General features: G+C 35.8%; 1 protein-coding gene and 1 long non-coding RNA gene across 8 annotated transcripts in view; one reads left to right on the top strand and one right to left on the bottom strand.

The window, feature by feature from the left end:
- LOC124157607 (aldehyde dehydrogenase, dimeric NADP-preferring) overlaps positions 1–24,439 on the top strand; it is an 89,434-nt gene that overhangs the window by 46,155 nt on the left and 18,840 nt on the right. For 5 of the 7 annotated variants that reach the window (XM_046532473.1, XM_046532475.1, XM_046532476.1 and 2 more), the window contains 7 exons: positions 9,439–9,582; positions 9,700–9,795; positions 11,270–11,491; positions 11,814–11,977; positions 12,894–13,124; positions 14,301–14,501; positions 19,893–20,008. In XM_046532473.1, the coding sequence (XP_046388429.1) occupies positions 9,439–9,582; positions 9,700–9,795; positions 11,270–11,491; positions 11,814–11,977; positions 12,894–13,124; positions 14,301–14,501; positions 19,893–20,008 (1,174 nt within the window). Of the gene's footprint in view, positions 1–9,438; positions 9,583–9,699; positions 9,796–11,269; positions 11,492–11,813; positions 11,978–12,893; positions 13,125–14,300; positions 14,502–19,892; positions 20,009–24,060; positions 24,177–24,439 lie in introns of those variants that run through there. The other 2 variants (XM_046532479.1, XM_046532474.1) reach the window with 2 other exon arrangements.
- Positions 6,547–7,870, bottom strand: LOC124157609. The gene is made up of 3 exons (XR_006864625.1): positions 7,624–7,870; positions 6,784–6,942; positions 6,547–6,655 (listed from the first exon to the last, which is right to left on the bottom strand). It is a non-coding gene; the product is annotated as an uncharacterized LOC124157609 (long non-coding RNA).

The raw sequence follows: 24,439 nt of genomic DNA, 5'->3' as shown, positions 1-24,439 counted from the left end.
ATAGCCGCAGGAAAGGAATTTTAATATCACCGAAAGTCGATGGATAAGTCTTTCATCGATGCCTGTTGTAAAAATTGCAAATCACATTAATAATTATATTTCATGCATCTAAAGAATCGGTTCGTAGATTTTACAAAATTATGGAAACAGGTCCAATATTTCTTACTTATTTATTACAATTTTATACTTATACGTAATTTCATCTTGTCTGAAATGAAATCCTGAATTAAAACTCCACTTTTAAAAGTTTAATTATTGAAATTAATTAATCATTATTTTTACCCATTGCATATATTCGCCAATTCTGCGTGCATTGTAGTACTTTGCACTCACTAGATGCTTAATGCATAGGTAATGCGTACGCAAGGAACCCCAAGAGCGACGGCATCTAGCCTCGTGGGCTCTATCCGTCGAACTCTCAAGGGGAGGAAAGGATTGAAGCGGGAAGGTAGACCGATTACCCCAAGGCCAAAAGTAAAACCAAGGAGGGCGTGGGATGTGAGAGGGAGACATTGATGAACTTCTCGAGGAAATTTCAATTCCCTCTGTAATCAGCTTTTGGGACGTCTCTTTGAAATACTCAGCTGTCCTCGAGCTTTAATTCCACTTCCTCAGGTATTTCGGGAAAAAATTCTTCGCATAAAGCGCGTCCGAATATATTTGGCATGCTTTATTTCATTCAGTCGAAATCTTGTTACCAAATATTCCACGACCTATTCCTTCTTCTTCGATAATAATGAATATTCTTTTCCCTAAGTTCTACAGATTCAATCGTTGTGTAGTGGAAGTTCGACATAATTAAATAAAAGGTGGTAGCACTTTTCCACAATATTATTTTTTCTCTCTGTATTTTTGTTGTACACCGCAAAGTACGTAACATTTGGTAATCGGCCTAACGAAATCGGCTATCTCCACGCGTCGGGCGTCTTGGGCTGGACATGCTCATGTTTGACCGGTTACACAGGTCAACATAATAATCACACAGGCCTATCAGGTACGAAATATTGTTGGCCCTATCCTGTGGAATCCGAATACATAATTCAAAACTTCCTCGTAAAAAGTCGAAAAAATGCGTTTTGGCCAGCTTTTTTCGAATTGGGACCACTGTGCGCCGCCGGCACCGTGAAACTAATCCATGCCTCGGTGCCGACGCTGGATCTTCTAAAAATTAGATCGTCAATCTCCCAGACAGTATTAAATAAGATGAATAATTAATTTTTAATTTTAGCTTCGCACTTCTTAATTCTTGAAACTCAATTTTTAATCGTTAGTGATTAGTGCACGCAGTAGAGACCATCGGCGCGGACGCCTCTGCCGTCGAATTTTTAATACGGCGCTCATTGGTACAACATATGATTGAATTAGGGTGGCAAAAATGAAAAAAAAATTTTTTAATGTTAATCTGGGGATGATAACAAAGTTATGCGATGTATGATCATTGGATACCGGTTTGAGTTACAACATACGTTATGTTTTGCAGAAAATAATATAACTCAATATTATTCGTGGACATTGAACAAGGTATTTACTTAGAATTGAAAGAATTGCTGAGGCATTAGATTGACGTATGGTTTATTGTTTAAATACCATTTTGGTTTGAAACTTACATTTAGCAAATAAAAAAATAAGGAGTTCCACGTATTTCTTCTGGTATGCGTGAAAAATATTTTATCAGTAATTGACAACGACAAACTTTGGTCCAGGTATTTCCACTGTCGTAAAATATAGCGCTTTCTTTCTAGGTAGGCGTGATCGTTTCGCCGAAAAATTTCGTAGAAAAAAGAAGAAGCGGGCCATAAAACGGGTTGAAGAATGCATCCCACGGATTAGGTTCGGGTATGTTAGTAAAATTGTGCAAGATTTAGGAGCAGAAAGGTGGTGTTTAGCAGGAGAAACTATTGCTTTGTGAAATCAGGAGAGAAGACTGCAGCCCAAGTCGTAATATTGACAACTTAATCCTCACTCAAAACATTGAAGAAAGTGAAAGTGGTGCATGAGACGCCGGATTCTACGTTATTGAGACCATACAGTACTGAGGGAGCTTTTGTTCTTAGTAGATCTTGGTCTAACAAACGAGGATTACGTAAACTTGAGGCTTGGGGGAAAAGAAATAGGAGCAAGCGTTTATTTCTCATATCGAGCTTTAGCAGAGGCGAAGAGGAGGTGTAATCCAGGAAACGTAGAAACAAGAGAAAGTGAGGCTACTGTTCCGCTCCTGGGTCTTCTTTTGCATGAAACTCAACGATTGGCCCAAGCGTAGAAAGACGTTATTGTACAAAAACATCTCAAACTGCTGTGATGAAATTGACATACCTTTTCAGTGGGGCTTTAGGGAAATTGTGGGCGTAGTATATGCAAACAAAATTTCTTAAGTAATTTAGCGTATGTAGATTCGAATATAATTTTATGCTTGATTGTTCCTTCATTAATGAGTGAAAGCACCAGTCAGAGCCCAAAAATATTTTCGAAAAACTCAGCGCGTACACTACCTATGTATTGCCATCCTATTAGATTCAAAATTGAAAAAGAAAACACCCAAAATGTGAGAGAGGAGTATCTTAGCACCAAAATCATCAAATTCAAAGACATCTTAATACGCACGGTGGTCGATGGGAAAACAGTCTACATTTTGACTTACTTAGAACTCAAGTTCACAGATGTGCAATGTATGGGTACTCCTTAATAGTTAAATTCCAATGCCAAGGACTCCTCCGTATCTCAGTTAGAAGCTGCCTCTCCTCACCCACCATGTCCAGCAATTCGTCGTTCCTACTCCTCTCCGTCCTCTTCACCTTCTTCATTCTTCTCCATACCCACATTTCGAACGCCTCCAGTCTTCTCTCTTCCTCCTTCCCAAATGTCCATGTTTCCGCGCCGTTAAGTGCTACACTCCAGGTCAGACTCTTCACTAACCTTTTATTTAAACTGACATAACGATCCTCTCACAAGCTCCTTCATGTTCATGAACGTCTCCTTTGCTAACGCAATTCTCTCCCTGGTTTCCTTACTTGTTACATATAGCTTACAAGTTAGAATTGCAGCAATAGCAAGCTATAGTATAAGATGCAAAATTGCATCTGAATATTACACAAAAATAGGCATGGTTGTTCATGAATCTAAACAAGGTGGAGGAAACAGCAATGAGGATAACGCTATGGGCATTTTGCAGCAATTCTTCTTTGGAGTCGCGAATAGCTGGAATAAATATAAGGAATTACTAGAAAGGTTCGCTAATATATTATCTCTTATTTCATGTGGACATTACGCCAAAGAAGACCTTTTTAAGAAGTACTATTTGGGTACAGCTTGAAAGTCTATTTATTTGCAGGGCTGGTACACAATGAGCAAGTTTTTACATAAAATTTTAACATATGAAGCTGACAGAATCATATCATTACCCTGACCACTGACCAGTATTGCAACTTTCAGAGGATGCGATTGAGATAGCCCTACACCCATTTCCCCCTCGCCGCGGTCCGGAGACTCGGATGCACCGACTCCCAGGCCTTCCTTTCCCCCCTCCTCCATGATTTGCGCACCCCGCATTCCCCTCCTCTCCCACAGCTCTCCTGCCCCTCCCACACTTCTCCTATTCCCTCCCTCTTTATTCCTTTTCATAGCCATATTTTACTTGAGAGGATTTTCTAAACTGTGGCAGAAGATGATAAATTTGAATCTAAACCGGTAGCAAGTGAATAAATTATTGTGGAAATAGCAGTTTCATTCTCTCCTGATAGCGATTAATATTCGATTAAGAAATACATGACTCCGATATAAGTAACCAAGGGGATCGGGTTGGTGTGGTGGCTAGAGTGTTGGCTTCACACCTGGAGAGCTCGGGTTCAAATTCCGGCAGTGGCAGAGAATTTTCAGGGACTGCCCGATCCCTGCTTGAGTGCTGTGTGAAGGACATTTCAACGCTCCGTCCGTCGGATAAGACGTTAAGCCGTGGGCCCCTTGGCGCCTTTCGTTAAGAGCAGGCTAATGCCGACGCCGGGTTTCTCTCCACCCTTCCTTCCATGCCCTACCCTCATGGCGCAAATTACCTCAGATGTCGGTCGCCTCCTCAAAATACCATACCATAAGTATCCAAACTTAAATCACCAAATGACATTGGACTAAAGCATAGAAAAATTCTTCTCAAGTTTCAGGTTTGCAATGCACGAGAACGCAAGATCAGTAAATATTCCCTAAATTTGATAGGTAAATCTTTGAAAGTTATGCTTCATTTCTGGTAGAGCTAACATCTGAAAACTTTAGGAAATTTCCTCCCATTCTGACCCAATGCTTAAAGGCCTTTTTACACGGGGTACGGAATTGCGCAGGTTAGAGCTGCATTAATTTCTAAAATGGCGCGGAATTGCGCGAATGTATGCTCGAAATTAGAACAGGGGCTATTTTTCCGTCTCGCATCCACACATATGTTCTAGCAATTCACCGCTTTACACGACGCAATTTTGATTGCGCCTTCGCACGTGCGTCAGATTGCGCAATTCCGTGTACCGTGTAAAACGGCCTTAAGGCTGTTTGCTTATCATTCGCATTTAGGTTTTTTAGTTTATTTTCGCATCAAATTATGTAATATATTATACAGATCCAGAATCGTAATACCTATGAACGATTCGCAGTCGTGTTTTTTTGCCTTTCCCACTCTTTACTTTTCCTTTGTTATTATTTTATTAATTGAGCAAGGCCCGGTACATAGGCAACGTCGTTGATTCTGCGTAGAGTTTTAATCAATAGTTCGGGTTATAATATCAATAACTGGTTCTCAAGTTAGGTAGAGTTGCCATGTAAACTTGTTTCTATCATTTATCTCATGGACTGCATTCTACCAGGCTTTGTTTAGAGCAAGTCGGGTGTCAGCGGTAGCCGGCCTTGAACTAGTAGTTGCTTGACAAGATCACACGTGTAAAGTTGGGCTAACTCATCATACAAGTTTACCTGAACTTGGCCTGGTGGTGGACTGAAGTGCTGGCTTGTAAATGCTTGGTCAAATTCAGTGTATGAGAATATTTTTCATGATATTCCCTTTAACGGCGATACCATCTTTATTATGATTGTAAGAAAACAACTACATAAAGAAAGAAAGAAATACTTCTTGATTGAAGTGATTACCTTGGCTGCAATTTCTAAAAAGATGCTGAAAGAGTTAACATTCTTCCTTGGTTTGAAGTTATAATTATCAGCTTTGGGAAAAATTACCTTATGATAGCGTTCAAGGGTGAATGGTAGAATTTAATTTTCACCGCCAGTAGAAGAATTATTAGTATGTATAAGGGGTATTAATCGATGTGTTATCGCTTCAGCCGAGCTATCTTCCAGCACCGGCCTTTGCGGGTATTTTGAACTGCGGAATATTTCCCGTACGCATCGCATCAAGCCGTTCCGAATCGCAGGAAGGAATCAGTGCATCAATGCCTTGATGCATTTCGGAACGGTGTGGCATCAAGGTAATGCGCTGATGCGCATTTATGCGTGATTTTTAACGCACCCCAGATCAATTTTTGTTTGGAAAGGTTCTTCTGTGGTGCCGAATAATTAGGATAATGTTTGTTTGTTCCTCTAGATTGCATAACAACGACCTAAAATCATCACCACTTCGGTAACCGATAGCGTACTTGTTGATGACTCATATTTTGTTAGAAATCTCCTATTATTCCGATGCCGAAATAGGTACCTCGAATATCTTCCGCGTAGAAAAAGTAACAAAAAACGAGTGAGGGTTTTTCGAAATTAGAAACTATTCGTATATTGACGGTAAGATTTTCTAGAATTTCGCCATCGGTTGTCATTGTTGAATTTGCTGATAATTCCTGATCATTTTTCGGGAGTATCCCGAATGAAAGCCTTGATTATCACTTCGAGATTGTCTTAAATTTTGTTTAATGCAGAAAGACAAGTAATGATATTTTCTTTCCGAAATTACTGATATACCCATTTTCTGGTCCTGGCACCACCTTTACGGCAAAATATAATAATTCGCGCATTAACTGAAACATACATTAGATGGCAGGCGGTACGACGAAAGTGTTGAAACAGTAAAAGCAGTGAGTATGAAAGGAAAATTCATAGCTTGAACAGGAATTTTCTCCGCCCCTTAAAGTTATACGATCCCTTGACACGTACGTAGAAACTTGTTGTGTGATTTTGGGTTAAAAATGTATGTATTGCTATTAGTGGTGTCATGGTGCCGTCCCAGCCCTGTTAAGGAAAGACATAATAGTCAAATAACACTTTCATCCATTTAGGTGCCTCAAAATTTCTAAATGTTAAATTAGCAGATCCAGATATGTTTTGGATTGTGGGAATATGATGTGCATATCCTGCATCCCAGATAGCAATGCAAGCTGGAATCAAGCTTGATTGCTCTAGCACTAGCTCTCACTCAATCTTGCCCCCTTGTGGACCACTTACTACTTCATTGACCTCTTGACTCTGAAATAATTAGGCAATATATCATCCACATAATATCAACTATAATATGGTTCTATATGCATCCGAAGACGTAAGCAAATAAAAAATTATCCAAATAACAAATTAAATTTATTCAAGACAAGATTTCTTTGGACATTGATTTCTCAGCCATTTCCCGATTGCATTTAAATACAGCTCCTTTTTCGATTGTAGCAAAGGGACAATCTGCGGCATGCACCTAAGGGATAAAGAATGAAATTTCCAAATAAGAACTTTGGATATTTATTTCAAAGTTAACATGAAATTTCAATAGTAGTAAATACGAAAATTAAATTACTAGCCCAAGTAGTAAATAGAAAGACTTACCTTGAATTAACTTAAAAGTTTCTGTAGATTTCAAGCCTTTCTTATTTGCACTGCCTTGGATGTAAAATTTAACAGAAAATTTACTGTGAACATCTTCCTCATTAGGGGCCAACACATTTCACTATAGTAGTCACCTCCAACTCTGCTTAAATAATCCACCTGCATTGGAAATACGTTCCAACATTACACATTAATAAAAAGGAATAGGCCCAGACGGCACAGAATCCTCCGTATCTAATTCGTATGTACGAAAAGCGACGGAGCGGTAGTCAATGGATACTATCTGCATACGAATTAGATACGGAGGATTCCGTGCCGTCTGGGGGGGCACAGTGAAATACCATGAAAACGGTTTTTATTGGCTATCAAACCTTTTTGACATTTCATTGAATACTCTAGACTTTTAAGGTCATTTAATAACTAAGGCCTGGCAAAAATGTGCGATATATACATAATGGGCATTTGTAAAAAATATACCAAAGCACAAATCAATACCTAAATTATAATTATCGGAGAGAGTTCAACTGATGGCTAAGTTTAGAACAGCTCATTAATTACTATTATTCTTCGACATATTCCCAATGGTTATTCATTTTCAAGAAAAATCCTTCATAAACGAGTTAATTGAGATTGAGACTAATACCTTTAATGCCATAAAGAACGGTTAACAAAGTGGATTCTATTGCGAGAACCCTAATATTTCAACTTAAACCCTCTCAATGGATTGTTTTTACTATGCCAGCGAAAGCAAAGATCATGCTAAATTGTAATAACACTGAGAATATAATAATGTATAATATTAAATAGTTAAGTATTGGATAGTAAGCTCTATTTACTTACATTCACACGGTCAGCACCGCAGAGATGGGTTGATGTTGAAAAAGGCATCTTCTTATATCTCTTCGTGCCGCTAAAAAACGCTTTCCGGGAATTCGGTACACAAAAACTTATTCCGGCGTTGATGTCATTGTGCATGAAACAGTATTCTTCCAATCCCTTTTGGCCAATATTCATTACGAAACACGGATTATTTTCCTCTTCCATAGCATACTTTAACGTAAATTTGCTTGTAAAATAATAATTTAAAGCATAGCTAAATTCGCAGTCACAAAATACAGTAACTACGATTGTAAACTACAGCCTTTGCTAGGCAACAGCTTTTGTAGCAACGGCTGTTGGGGCTGTTGGGTCACATGGTACACAAGATGGCCGCCGGACGTTTTTGCGCCAGTTTCAAAGTACGATTTTTAATCCATAATATTATAATATAATGGGAAACAATTTGTTACTTGAGTTTTTCATGAGTATGATGATAATTATATCAAATAGCATTATATTGATATAGTACTATAATGCTGATTAAGTGGAGGATTTTATATTGATGCTTACTTATGGACTGTTAATAATCACAAACTTGGAGGGTTTCAAGGGAGAATTAATAATGCCAATGCCAACAATTTGAGTGAGATATATCTTGTGCTGAATATTTAATGCTGATAATAGTGAACACAAATAATTATTTTGTTAAAATCATATATTTGAATAAACTTGTACTTAATGATTTATTTAAAATGGGGTATATATTTTGTTGTTTAACCCTAAATTTCTCTTGGGTTGCTGTATGCATCTGGGTGGAGGTTAAAATCCATACTATGGTGTGTATGTATTGAGTAAACTCAATCTTATGTTTTTGGTTTGGTGGTTGTACCCAACTTGATACTCAACCCAAGGTTCTCATGAACCCACGTATTTTGCCAACCCAAATTTGCCCATTATTAGTTGTTGGCTTTTGAATTGCTGTGCATTCCTCGCCATGCAGCGGACATTTCTGAAAACCGACAAAAAAGCGACCGAAATGGCAACAGAAATCAATCTTTTATGGGCGTATTACTAGGCAGCATGATTATTGTGTGTTAAAATTATTAAATTGAGTAAAATATATTTTACTCAATTTAATATAGTACCTACTAAGTACAATCTAATAGTACCTATAGGTAACCTAAACAGCATAGTGATATATATTTTATATCACTTTCCATCTATTTTTATCACTCTATATGATTACACTTGTAGCCCGAAACTAAATCATTTTGCCATCTATGTATTTAAGATTTTATTTGTATTTAAGTAATAAAAAAATAAGTGGCCAAATTTTGACTAGTAAATATTTGTCATAGGAGCGTATTGAAGGTATTTCTAAAATAGAAGACAATATTATTTATTTTTGGGCTACAAGTGTAATCACAAAGAAATAACAATAGATGGAAAGTGATGTAACAGTATATCACTTTGCTGCTTAGGTTATTTTACTCAATTTACTAGTTTTAACGCACAATGATCATACTGCCTAGTAATTTTACCACTGGTAATTGATTGACTAAATCTGGTCAAGCAGTGAACTGAAATTCGAATGCAGTAATTTGCTGGTGACAAAATTCCTTTCTTAGTTCTTCTCCTAGTTTTGCTTGCAAATGTCTGTTCTTCTTGAAAGGGAGTTGCTAAAATTGTTGTGTCTATATTGGCACAATATTTTTCCCCTTTTGTATTATATTCTATTGAGTATTCTTCTTTTCTCTGCAAATACTTGAATGGTTACTTATATTTGCTATACACATAACACAATGTAAAGTGAACATTATTTTGGTAATTTTTCAGGTTGTTCAGAATGCCAGAAGAGCCTTTGCTAGTGGCCGGACAAAGAATGTTGACTTCAGAATACAGCAGTTGAAGAAACTTTACCAGTTTTACAAGGAGCACACAAATGATATGGTTGATGCTCTGGCTAAGGATCTGCGAAAGGTTTGTTTTGCATTGAAATTTTTTAAAGTTAAAATTATAATGATGATTTAATTTTGAATTAAATTTTTTAAACTGCTGTGCTTGTAAATTAGAGTGTTTCGGTGTTTATTATTTCAGAGCAAACAAGAAGCAATGGTTTTGGAGATTGACTATTTGAAGAATGACTTATTGGCTACGATTGATAGCGTAAAAGAGTGGGCTAAGCCTGAGAAGGTGAGTTACATTTTGCTAATTCATTTTATTTTAGTGTTATGATTAAAATGTTTATCGGCTCACATCCCAACTACCTGTTTGAATCTCAAAACATAATGTTAATAATGAAATAGGTACAGCTAGTTCAACGATCTTAGTCGTGTGAACATTGAATGTAAAAAAGTGGTACAACCTTGCTTTGTATTAGTTATTCTATGTAAGTATTAAGTATACTTCTTCTTTTAAGAATTTGATTTATAAATGCTTAATATGCTCTGTAAGACAGTATATTGGAATGTGATATTCTCCATTTCGAATTGGCAAAAAGAATCCTGTTTAGTCAGATTTTACTAAGTCCGAGTTTGGAGTATCACAGTGCGTAGAGAATACCTGCAAGGTTTAATGAATTGAAAATGAACTGTAAAAAACTCCTGTAAATAATGGGCTCAGTATTAATCAGTTATTGTAATAATTACCTTTGTTAAAGTTTGACATTGGTTGCTAGTTCCACCAGAAGTTGATTTTGGGATAAATTTTAGGGAGGGGAAGGAACTCATCCCCCAGAATTGGTACAGAACAACTTTGTGTTTGCAGGATCATTAATCTTTTTTTGATTATGGTAGGGGAATGTCAGCCTTTTTATTTTATATCCACTACTGGCTAAGGTTCTGTTGCCATGATCTGAACCCCCCATTGCAAGCCGGAGCTCGAAACTGAACTAAATTTTGTGGGATCTGCCCTTGGTGTCAAGGATTTATGACCAACAGTGCAATCTGTATTAAATGTATTAAGTATTTATATGAAAAGGGACTTCTATCTTTTGATGTCTCAAGCTTCGGTTGGGATGATAGTAGCATAGGCGGCACTGGTGGGTGGACAAGGCTGGGAGTATGATCAGAAGACACCTGGAAGGGTCTCCTTTATAGTTACATAGGTAGATTCCTATTTAATTCTGCCAACTGGCTACATAACGTTGGCTTAAACACTAGCAAAACAGCAGAAGAAGAAGAGGAACAGAAAATATTGACGAGGGTTTATATATGCTGTTTTTGTTCCTTACTCCCCTCCCCTTATTTGCTTGAGGAGCCTATGAACACTCGAATTTTGGGGTGGAAAATAGAAATGGAAAGTAAAATTTCACTTGTCAGGCCATCTCCACTAAAGCATGTCTATTTCTGTGTTCTTAGAATGAGAGTTTTTACCAAGTGCCTCCAGCCATCTCTTCCAATGCCCTGCGAGACCTTCGCATTCGCCCCACAGAGTGAACTCGAAACTCTCATTTTTGCGATCACCACACTGTGTTGTTCGTGATATTAAAAATTTACTTCCCCTCTAATTTGTTGTGGAATCTTTTATTTGTGTTAACCGTGTGCAGCATGTTGTAAAATGACTTAATATTTCTTATGTGTATTTTACACTGGGTATTGAAAATGTTGATACTTTTGTATGGGGATTGATTAATGAAAATAATTTGCTTTTATCTTATTCATTTCAGCCTTCAAAGCAGTTTGCAAATATTTTAGATGAAGTTGTCGTCCTCAAAGAGCCTTATGGTGTTGTATTAATTCTTGGAGCTTGGAATTACCCTTTCCAACTCAGTCTTGTTCCTCTGGCTGGTGCCATAGCAGCTGGAAACTGTGTCATAGTTAAGCCATCAGAAGTTTCTGGTGCATCTGCAAAACTAATGGCTGACTTACTGCCTCGTTATCTTGACCAGGTGAGTGACTATATTAATTAAAAACTTTTACTGTAATATTTTAACTTTATGCAAGATTGTTCTATCTTTGTTTATATGATATACTTTATAATAAGGTGAAATATTTGTTTGAAAAATTCATATTTGCAGTATATTCATGTGAAATGAACCATTTTTGGTGATGGTTGTTTGTACAGTATGTCCAGTACCTGATGGGCGTCATCATTTTCTATAGAACATTACATAGCCACTTTAAAAAAATTCATTGGTAAATGGAAGATTTAAGGATTAATTTTTTGTAATGAATGCCTGCCATTCAACATTACTATCATATTTTTTTAAGGAATGCTATCAAGTGGTGTGTGGTGGTGTTGCTGAAACTACATTGTTGTTAAAGCATCGATTTGACTACATATTCTACACGGGGTCGACTGTTGTGGGAAAAATTGTGAGAGCAGCATCCAATGAGCACCTCACTCCCGTCACCCTTGAGCTGGGAGGCAAGAGGTAAGAATCGTAGGAGACTCATCAGGATACCATGTGAGGAAGGAAAATGTTTACCTGCATGCAGTAATTACCATGCTTGCTGATGAGATGTCATCTAACGATTTGATCGCTGGATCCTTCTTCCTCATAGAACGGTCCTCCAAGATCATTAGAACATTAATTGCATAAGCTTGGTTTCGCTGATAGTAGGACCCACCCGCCTTTGTGACGATCTGGGAATGCTCGTCCCTTCCCCTCCTGCGGGCAGAGGAAAAAAGCTAGCGTTTAGAACCCCTGCCCCAGGAGTGTAACCTGCGAGCCCGCCCTAGGTGTCTCGTTTCCACTGATGAGATGTCACTTCACTATCATGTTTGTCATGAAGGTTAAAGTTTGCTGATTTTGAACTTAACGAAGCACCATACATTTAGAGTAAGTTGAAGTAGGTATTTATTTAATAATATTTTAAACCACTTAATAATTGCAAATTTAATAGGTTATCTTTTTAATGAGTTTTTGAAGTCAAGTGACGGGCATTGATGTGCTTAAATAAAATTATCACTCTGAAATACGTAGGATCAATCTGTGATAGAACTCATCACTAATGGTATGGGAGAAGGTTAACACGTGATTGGGGTCTGTAATATATGTGAGGCAGTAGAAATTTGCAAAATCCTCGAATGAAAAATTGCTGTTATGATGTATATATTTTTTAAAAACTTGATTTTTTGTTATAGGCAATTCCCCATTCTAAAATTCAAGGTCGTAGGGAGTATAATAAGTATATGTAGTAAGGTATTAAACATGTCTGTCATATTTTGTGAAATGTATATTAAGTCTATTTTAAATGATTTTTGTAATATTGATCTAAAAGTAATCTTTGCATTTAATTTCTGCTAGTGAATTTAAAACTAGTCATACATGTCTTTTCTTTATGCAGTCCTGTGTACTTGGATTCTACTGCAGACATGGATACTGCCGTGCGCCGCATATTATGGGGAAAATGTGTTAATGCTGGTCAGACATGCATTGCCCCTGACTACCTCTTATGTACAAAAGAAGTTGGAAATGAATTTGTGCAGAAGGCGAAGGTCATTCTTAAGGAATGGTATGGTGAAAATGTTAAGGAATCACCTGACTTCTGCCGAATAGTATCAGAACGACATCATCAGTAAGTGTTATTGGTCATTAGTGTTATATTTTATTAGTTTTTCATTGGGATTTAAGTTTGAACGCTTGGTTTTTGTTTCATTTTTTCATGAATCTAATGCATTTTCTTATAATGCACATCAATCTACTTGTGTTCATGGTTAAATAAAAAACACAGTACTATTCCACAACCTTATATTTTTGTAGTCTACTAGTTTCAACGTTACAACGTCATTATCAAGACTGAGAGAAGCATGCTTCTCTCAGTCTTGATAATGACGTTGTAACGTTGAAACTAGTAGACTACAAAAATATAAGGTTGTGGAATAGTACTGTGTTTTTTATTTAACCATGAATATCTCATCGTTCCACCAAGTAACGCCTAAATCTGTTGATTATAATCTACTTGTGTATCTATTTAGGCAGTCACGCGCATGAGGCTATATTTACATCAAGGGTGCACTTTGCCATTAAAAAATTATTTTGGCTTGACCAGTGTGGTGTACACATACTTGGCAGCATACTCATCTGCCAATTGGGAGGTCCAGGTTCATATCCTGGCTAAGTCAAAAGATTTTTCGTGGCTTATTTCACCATTGCTGATACTAGTTTTTCTACATTAAAAGTTGCACTGTTGCATCCTATTGCTTCTTTGCTTTTCACACAATCAGTTTTGTTGCAAAGTAGATTTTTCTGGAAATTGTCGCTAAAATTTTATCCATTAACTGTCTGATTACCCTTTATCGTTGTAAATCTGGCAGTTTCAGACTGTGGTTATTGATTAGAGGAGGCATGCATAAGCATAATCATTGCCACAAACTAGTTTTGTCACATATGTACCATCCATCCCAAAACTTGACTACATCACTCAAACATTGAGTATCCCATACCATAAAAATGAGTTTTATTCTGGCCGGAAAACTGGTGAGTTGTAGATAGTCACAATAAAAATTTGGATCCAATGACTTGCTTCCAACTAATGACTTGTATTTGACCTATTGCAAGTTTAATTTGTTGTGATATTGAAACTAGCCCTATGCAACGGTTGTGGTCATGTTTACCCTAGTGTGTGCAGGCGCTTAACTACATAAATACATAATTGCAAAATTTCAGATAATAATTTAGCTACTTGGGTAGTAAAACTAGATTTCCTTTTTCAAATCAATTAGTGAATAATTTGGTTTTTTTTTCAATCCAGGCGAATATCTCGGTTAATGAAGGAAAGTGGTAAAATTGCAGTTGGTGGTGGAGCTGATGTAAGTGACTTATTTATCGAACCCACGATTCTTCAAGATGTTAGTCCGTCAGACCCCATTATGCAAGAGGAAATATTTGGCCCAATTTTGCCTATTGTGAATGTTAATAATGCATATGAAGCCATTCAATTCATAAATGCCAGGTTTGTATTTTTTCATTATTTTATTTTGCGTTACTGCCATGAACTTCTGGAGCAAACTTTTGCACCCCTGTTGTTCTATGTGGGTCAGGAAAAATTGCTGTCTGACTTAAAAATTAGCTTCCAATCTGTAGGTATAAATAAATCCCAAATCAACAAATGCAAAGTATCTCAATGATATGAGAGATTGATCATCCTCATAAAAAAAGGGTTGGATTCTAATTGCATGAGTTTTTGAGGGGTGCTTCCTGGGAAAGGAATTTGGAATGTTTTTTTTAGTTGAACGTAAATTTACTGATTTCGAAGATTCTTATTCCAGGAATTACAGATTTTAACATTATTTCATCTGATGTTATCTAGTGAGTATGCAGTAGGTGAGTGCCTTTCCTGTCAAATTTATTTACAGGCTGGCTAATGATTACTTAATCCTTGGAGCGAGATTTTCTTATTTAAAAAATTCAATTAATTACTATGACTATTTGACACTCTTAACCATGAAAGAATAACATGGCATTGTGGTGAGGTAAAAGATTTTTTGCTGCCCTTTCTGGTGAATGTTCACATAAGCTGACCTTTAACATTTTAAAATGAGTACAATCTGAACATTTTCACTTGGCTGTTGAGGAGGCCATTGAAATTGGAATTTTACTAGGTGTACTAAGGTCTGAGAATGGGAAATGCATGCATAACAGAGTAAGTGGTTTCCCATTTTAATTGAGAAGAGATTTTTTTGTCAATAGTGCAGAAAACTTAGAAACCTGATAAAAATATTATACCCATTTCATTTACCTCTCCTAGGTTAAAATTTTACTCTGTTAAAATTTGGTGGTGGTTTAGAAGAAATTGCCATTATAGTCATTCATAGAGTCAGCAAATACTATGAAGTGTGAATTTAATATACTCATTTCAATGTGGCAATTCTTTTCTCACTGAAAGAGCTTTCTTGCACCCGACTATAATTTGTCTGTAATGGTGAAGATATGAAGATTTCATGCTGAACTCCTGAAATAAAGGCTACTTATGTGTTCTCCAATTAGTCAGTCTCTACTTTCATCGGTCAATGTTGTTTGTCTAATATTTCTGTGATGGCATCCGCTTAGGGTTCCTCATTTTGCCACTTTTTTCTTGGGGCGAATTGTGATAAGAGGAAATAGTTGCCATTCCTATGTCAATATCAGATATGATTTTTTTCCAAATTGATGAATGTGTTATGTCAGAAATTTTGCTTTTTTTTAAAAGTTCGATATTTCAGATTATGCTGTGTTTTGCTTTGTCAAAAATCTAAAACTATGAGACAAAAATTCTGATAGATGATATTGAATTGAAAGTAAAAATCACATCTGTAATATCGAGTCCTTTTTGATAGATACGTTCAGAATTATAATTTTCTCCCAGAAAAAGTGTCAAGATGAGGCAGCCTTTTGCATCATCCACCTTCCTCAGGGATTGAATCCAGCTGATTGGATGTTTGGTAACTGGGAATGATGGAATTAACATTGGTTATAACTAAAGTCTCAGGTGGATTCATAGGACTCTATGGAGTCCCAAATGCCCACTGTAGCAATTATTTAATTTAGAATAGCAAATGACTTGGGATAATGTGACATTTGAAACTAAGTGTGCATGTGGACATGGGCGTACCCAGCGAGGGGCAGGAGGGGGCAGCTGACCCTCCCCCCCCTAGAAGCAAAAATCGCAAATTTCTTTAAGGAAAATAATATTTTTTCAAGCAAATAATTTTAAAAACTAATAAAGAGCTGTTACAGTTTCCTTAAAATGTTGGTTTCATTCACCTCTTCCATGCTTAAATCTTACCTATAACAAAAAAACCATGGCTTGCCCCCCCTAGTTTTGATCCTGGGTACGCCCTTGCATATGGAGAATAGTGACTGAGTTGAAGAGAGCTTTTTATGTGGTGAATCCTCCTTATGGTCTACTTTTTAATTTTGTGTTCACTAAAATCTAAATTACTGTTGCTCCTATTGATGATTTATCCAATATATTGGATTTGGACTAAATTTTGCTCTAAGATAATAGAAATGAATATCCTAAGTAGTTTCAGAAATCATTCCTTTTAATGCAAAATGCTCTGGATTTAGATATTTCTGCAGTGCTACATGTGCAGTGGACTTGCTCCTAATGTGTGCTTGGCACTTTTTAATTTCCAGTTTTTCACTTCCCAAACACCGTTGACAAAGTGGGTTTTTGCTGTTAGACATGCTTTGATGTTTGATCTTTGAGAAACCTTGGGGAAGAATTTGTTATTACAAATTAAGAATAAAAGTCAAAAATAAAACTTTGCCTTGGCAAGTATTTAAACATCCTCAATGTTCAGTTTGTTAATGGGAAATGTTACCAAAAGACCATTGAAGAATTTACTGGAAGTTAAGGTGTAATGTTGTTGTTCATGTCTTGTTAGTAGTACAGTAATGGATGTGGGTTGGGATTTTAGGAAAGATGCATTCACTTATTTTATTTCACGACTTAGCTTGAAGATTAGTGGTGGTACAGTGGAGCCCCGCTAATCCGAAATAATTGGGACCGTACCCATTTTGGATTAGCGAATATTTCGGATTAAGCGGAATGTTATTAATTTAACGATAAATTATTAAATACAACGTGCAACTACATAAATTAATCGCCGAAATGCCGTTTCACGTCCATACGGTATGAGAAACAACCAACTTCATTATGTACGCCGTACGGCAACGCTCTGCATGGCTACCGCTTGAGTTCGTAGTTGCAAAGAAATCCGATAGGTAGCAGCACAACCTACGTTGTTCTTCTCTCCGACAAAAAAATGTTACGGACTTTTTTAAACCAATGTAGTTTTGTTCTGTGACACTGTTTTATTTTGTTTATTACATTTTCCAACCTAAAGATATACTGTAATTTTTTAAAATAAATTTTACCATGTTTTTTCTAGATTTTATAAAGTTTTGTTTTTTCCTGATTTTGATTTCGGATTAAGTGGATTTTCGGATTACCGGATTTCGGATTAGTGGGGCTCCACTGTATCTCGAATTTTGTGTATTTCATTTTGAATTTTTTATTGAATCTTCTCTTTGATATTTCATAAGATTTGTGACCCTGAGTTGTACATCACAGTTAAGATGCAATTAGACTGTCAGCTAATTGATCAATAGATTTCAAATTATGTTCAGTAAAAAGTATCATTGTAAAGACTATTAAATATTATTATCTTGATCTCCTCAAATATATGCTGCGTATTAATTGCAAAGATTTCATTCACGTTAGCTAGCCCTTAAAAATGATATTCTTGAGGTGCAGATACTAATGGTAGGGGATGTGCATTTTTCTCATTGGCTTCCCTCTATCATGAATGGTTATGGGTGCTGTGATGGTCATGGGTATGGTAATTCACTGAAAAAAAATGTCTCCTCTTCATAATCTTTTCTCAAATAATAAATTTAAGTATAAAAATATTTGTTTATGATTGTATTTTTTGTTTACAGGGATATCATGTAATCAATTGTGCATCTATTGATTATCTGAATACCTTGCTAGATTAATGTCATATTATAAGGTAAAGATGAATGTGCAGTAGACCACAGATTATTCATACTCTAACAAATTGTTTGTTGGATTATTCATCTGTCTGTTTCCCAGGCAGCCCCACCCTTTATATCTTGTCTACTCTCCTTTTCCTACCCTCTTAGTTCTCCCTTTCATTGCCAGCAGCAAGCATTATAATGGAATGTGGTCTAAAGGTACGGAGGAATTAAAGTACAGAAGCTAATCTGAAATTTACTCAAGAAATGATCATGAATGGTCATAGGGATCAATCGTCTTTTTCAATTATCCGTTTCAACCACTTACTCCATTACTATGGATAATGCCGCTCTGCTATATTGTATTTACATGCATTTAAATCATATTAATATGCAATTGTAAATTATGCCACATCTGATGGAACTACTTCTAGAAAGATGTTTTCTGGCTTTTAGTATTATGCACATGTATTTTTGCTGGACAGGGCTTTCAGCAATTTGGAATTTCCTTTCATGGTTTTGATCATATGCAGTCAGTTGATAGGTGTGTGCCATTCTTTTTACATATGTGTTATTGTATACATATGTATTTTTATTTTTTATTTATTTATCTTAGTAGTGTCCCCCCGATATTTGAGGATTCAGGTTTTACAAAACTAAAGTCATTTGTGTTCGAAAATTCACTGTCCCACTCACTACTTTTCTGTTGGAGGTTGTGTAGGCTAACAGGGGGGATTATCCAGAGAAATATTGTATTAGCTGATTTTTTTTATTTGCGGTGAAAAATATTAGAAAATAATGAATCCTTATATTATACATCAGTGATTCAACCCAGATGGTATGTTTGGATAGGTTAGCGTGGAGCTCACCCTAGACTTGCTCACAGGCATGCAAATGCTTTCAGGGAAGGGTGAAAGTTCCTATCCCTGGGCCACCTCGCACAAATTGAGTGTTTTTAATTGGGGGTGTCCGAAGGCTTCTCCTTGGATTTGAACGAGAGATCCTTTGATATGCAGCCAAGTGCTATACTCACTAGACTACCTTGCTCCCCCTTTTTAGCGTTAGAGGTATTGATGATGGCCAGGAAGTATATTTGTAGATGCAAATGAAGTGAAAGTGACCCAAGTGAGTATAATGTGCTGTGATGGTCATGGGTGTGGTAATTCATGGCAAAACATCTATCCTCTGCATCCCACATGTATATTTTCTTGGATTATTATGTCATGTGAAAATTATTGTGTAATTAAAATAATATAATCATTATAATTACACCTATATAATTGCAGTTTTGAAGAGAAGTCGGGTGATATGCAGGAAAGACACTTGATAAATAGAACAATCAGTAATTAATCCTCATAAATTAGGAAATTTTGCTGCCTTTCTTTTTATCAATGTTGATGTTTTCATTGGCAATAGACATAACCTGTGCTTCATCAAATAATGGAAGCCAATTTATCGATTCGGTTTGTAATGCTATGAATGGTATTCTCATTTTAGACTACTTGTTAATGGATTTTTTTCTGAAGGGAAACATGTGTTTTTTTGAATTGGATAATTGGTTAAGTCTAATGAAAACTTGGCAAATATTTTCAATGTTTTCTTGTGATTATGATTGTTTGTTGCCCACTTAAACAGCATCTATCTCGACATTTCTGTATTTCAGTTTATATTTGTGTGTTTCACACTTGATAATTTTTTGCTTAGTGCCATTTGCTCTCTAATGATTTCTGCAGTTTTCTGGCTTGGTTGGAATTTGTTGTTTGAATTCGAAAAAGTTGGAATGCTGAGCAATCATTTTTGTCCAACTATTCTACTTTTTTGTATGTCCTAATGATGTGCTGCAAATTTTCCACTTAATCTGTTGTTGTTTGTGTATGTGCAGAGATACCCCTCTCACCTTGTATGTGTTCACCACGGATAAAGCAATGCAAGGCTTGTTCCTGTCGCAGACACAAAGTGGCTCAAGTTGTATCAATGATACTATTCTTCACTTCGGTGGTGAGTCATCCATCTCTCTTTTCCAGCATTTTGTAGATCATCTGCTGGGGTACATTCTATGAAATGTCATTCCACTGTGATATTTTGTCTTCAATCATTCCCTGTAACCTGCATAGCTATTTCTAATACCTATCACTTTTTTCTAGAAAAATTTTCAATAGATAATTCCTTCATTGGGTTATCCTTTCCCTAGTATTATTCTTGTAGAAATCTATAGTGCTATTGCATATTAGAATGTATGTATATGATATTGTTTATCCTGGAAGTAGTTCTGTGCTTCAAGCTAAGCATTGATGGAGCTGTGAAAAAAATGGTGGTGTCTTTTTCATCTATGTAATTATATACTATGAACTTTTATCTACCTTTTTTAAATTTTCATTGTTGTGGCTCATTATAAAAACTGTCTGAAGCTTGCTAATATGACGTAAACACATTAGAAAATGTAATTTTCTACTAAGTCATTTTTAAAAGCCCATAGGGTTCCAATGTTGTCCCTCAGGTATTTGGCGGGAGAATTTCAATTATATGAATAAATAAAATAGTGCTCTTGGAAGTTTTAGAGACTGAATAGTGGAATCATGGTCAGTGATAGGTTGGTGTGAGAGAGAGTTGAGTAGAGCCAACATCTTTGGCAAGTTTTTTAAAAGTATTATAATTAAGGAATTCATTAGTATACCCACAAATTTTGTATACAAGATGTACAAAAGGAAATTTCAATAATGAAGTTCATCTAGAACATAAGCTGGCAGCATTTTTCAAAAGGAAAAAGTGCGTATATTTTGACAAAATCAACAAGCATTCCAATATGTTTGTTTTGTTCACTAATTTTTCTCTATAATCATTATTTAAATTGATACATGTTTGATTTTCAATACCATTGTCTACTTACTCTCCCCTTCATTTAGACACTTTTCAACTGTCTCCCTCACCTTGTCATTGTTAGAAGCTGAGTAATTTTGCTGAAAAGGTAATGATGCATTGATAGGAGTGATATCTCAGCTACAGGGCGATGATATCCCATTTTGAGGAGGTGAGAAGGTCTTAAGTACAGCATATGGCATGAGGGTTAGTGTTGTCATGAAGGAGGGAAATACTATTGTGTTTATTTACACATATTTTTTCATGACTTTTCCGCACTATCTGTAGGTTAAAGTTCTCGTCCGGGCATTGATTCCACTATTTGGAGTTTTTTTTCCCATTTCATAGAATATTTGTTTATATAACGTTGTAGGAAAGTCATTTTAGAACATCCTGTGGTGTACCTGCACTCACACATGTTCTTGACTCGGAAGAGACCAGTAATTGCATAGTAATAAACAAGTGGGATGATATATTCCCTCTAAAGCTACCATATGCCCTAGGGAAAGAAGAATGAAGATTCTTAGCTGAAGTGGTTAGAGAGCCTGGAAGAAGCTTAGGGGATCTGGGAATGAATCGTGGTCAAGAAAGCTGATTATTCTCTTGTGAAGTCATATTATGACAATGCATTTTCCAAAACCTTGAGAAGGCTAGCGGTTGTTTTGACCTTCTTGGTTGAAAGCAAGGTGGTATGTCACCTTTGAAATTCACCTGTCTTCTACACTCCTGAGTGTAATGAATACAGAATAATATAATTACTGTCAATATGATTATTATGCAGTGTTTTTGCACAGCATTGGAAATTGGTTAGCCACATAAACCTCACCATCGTGGAAGATGGTGCTGACAGCTCACATGGTACTACTGGTAATGTTAATGCCAAGGATTCTTCCACTGCAAGACCTATTCTTCTTATAGCCTTATTAAGGCATTTTATTCCCTCAGGTGCAGTGATCTTGTTATCTTACTTTGTAGATGACCCTCTTATTTGATCAGACTGGTGTAGCTGTATGGTTATGGATGGATTTTTCTTGTCTCCTCTTCCTCTTTTGGAGATTATTTGTTGATTTTGTCATTTCTGGATCCTTTTATTTCTCTATTATGTTTGTATAAAAATACTAATTTATGTATTTGATATCCATAATATCAACAGCTTTGGATGAAGGGTTTATTATTGCTGATGTATTTTACTGTCTCCTGTAGTGATTACATCTTTATTGCTGCTTATCTGACTTTTCAAAGTCTCTTGTTTATGTTAAGCAGAAAAGGAAGGTATTTTGTTCTTTATTCACGTTCTTATGCTCATGTGCTATGCTTATACTGCCTCGTTCTCATCAACCTGAAAACCTTTTGTAGTAAAAGAAAATGTTTTTGAAGGTTTCTGTCATTTCAAGCATGCTTCAGTATTAAGGATAATTTTGGTGAAATGCATGTATTTTATTAACCAAAGCAAGTGGTGTATGTGGCAAGATTCAGAGTATTCCTTGCTGTCATGTGTTGTTTGTACAAGGTGGTGGTCTTTTATTATGTGTTTACACTGTATTCTTTTGGATGTGTATTCATTGTATTCTTCTTCATGTACTTGGATGGATTTTTCCACTCTATCTGTGCTATGTTTCTGTAAGTGTGTCTGGGTTACAATGTTCTTTTTATCTGGTGTTGGGACTCTCAAATGGCTTTTAATCTTTTACTGGAGTAATGAAAAATATTATTTCCAGTGTTTATTGTCAACGTGGTGCCATGGATTTATGCCAGAAGCAATGCTGTTGATAATGTTATTTGACCATGTTAGGAACATTGGGAATTATAGGCATTTGATTAGTTCAAAATGATTAAGTTTTATTGGTTACTTCTATTTCTTTTTATTAACAACTCATTAAAAATCCTTTTCCAAGGAGCAGAGAACATATCGCGTCAGTCATATTTAGAGTTGGAAAATGATATTAATAAAATTGGAAAAATACACATAATTCTTTTGGTATTGTTAAGTATTTATACCCATCATCAATAAATTCTTAAATATTATAGTACTCACATCCACATTATCAAACCATACATACATATTTATTATTTCAACCTAATGTTTTATTTCTCCCTAATAGCTGCTTTGAACTTGTAGTAGTGCATACTCTGTAAATACATATGTACATATTTATAATTGTGTAGTCTGGGTTTAGAACATTTGAAGAAGTGCAGGGATAATTACGTATTATTTCATGACCTTGAAATTGTATTTTGTTGATGAACTTACTGAAAAAAATATAGCCCAATCAGTTCAAAATTATATAATTTTAAAATTGCTGCTACACCAAGAATCTGATAAATTATAAATATTTATTCAGTGACACACTAGGGATGTCTCGATTGCCTTTGAGAAGAAAGTACTTCACTCATAACTATACATATATACATATAAAAGAGTATAATAATGAAGTTCTTATTTGATATTTCCAATAACCCTTTTAAAAATTAACTTTCAGTCATGGTCATGAGCAGTAAAATTGTAAGCAATTTTTGTTTGCTGAATCAAAATTTTTTTTATAGTTATATATTAAATTAATTTAGTTGAAAAAGAAGTGCATGATCTCCTGTTCTAGGGATTGACATTAGATCAATGAAGTTCAAAAATCTATTCAGATGCTTTTTTATTCACTCCTTCTATAATAAAAGTACCATGTTTATAAAAATTCTCTCTACATTGGACGTAGCTGTGGCATATCACAGAGCTGTATAAGCTATTCATAACACATTTTTATGAAGAGTAATGAAACCTGCTGAATGCACCCCAATGGTAATTCTTTATTAAACTTTAAATATATATTAAGTAAGTATCTGCTATGTTAACTTCATTTTAAATCTGTCTTGTTGCCTTATGTTTTTTTTTATATATTAGCTAGGAGACATTTTTTACAGATACAAATTTTACTGTTTGTTTAACTTTGATCAGTTGTAACATCACCTGCGAGTATGCTAGTTTATCTGAGGTCTTGTATGTTGAAGAGATGATCCCTACACTTCTATTCTATATTAATTTTGTTCTGGTGATTGTGGTAATGAGGTTAAAGAAAAATTTCCATGAAAATATTGTAAAATTGGGTGATGGTAAAAATACTTTCCGCTACTATAGATTGCCCATCCTTGATACCTGTCATCTTTGCGTAAATGCTCTAAGTTTTTTTCCTCATTTGGTGCAGGGAAAAGCCTTTAGCCATGTACATCTTCTCAGAATCACCATCCACCAGGGAGCAATTGATGACTAATGTATCGTGTGGAGGAATCTGTTGTAATGATGTTATTATGCATTGTGGAGGTAAATATGTGACTTTTCCCCCCACATCATGTCTAAGTTCACCATCATGAATGATTTTACCCCGGAATTGTGAATGTATTTACCTGATTTTCAAGGTTTCTCACACATTTTAAAGATAGCTTGCCTTCCTGTGAGCATGGTACTTTAGTTGCTGCTGTAAAAATGCTTAAAAATAGCCCTGTAGCATCTTAATATCTTGATAACTTGTTTCTTGTATGTTCTCTTTTATTGAATTAATATTCCCTCCTGTATTTGAATGATCT

The sequence above is a fragment of the Ischnura elegans genome, chromosome 4 (genome assembly GCF_921293095.1).
Source record: "Ischnura elegans chromosome 4, ioIscEleg1.1, whole genome shotgun sequence".
Classification (NCBI taxonomy): Eukaryota; Metazoa; Arthropoda; class Insecta; order Odonata; family Coenagrionidae; genus Ischnura; species Ischnura elegans.
Note: the sequence above shows the minus strand (reverse complement) of the source record. Positions and strands in the feature narration are given on the sequence as shown.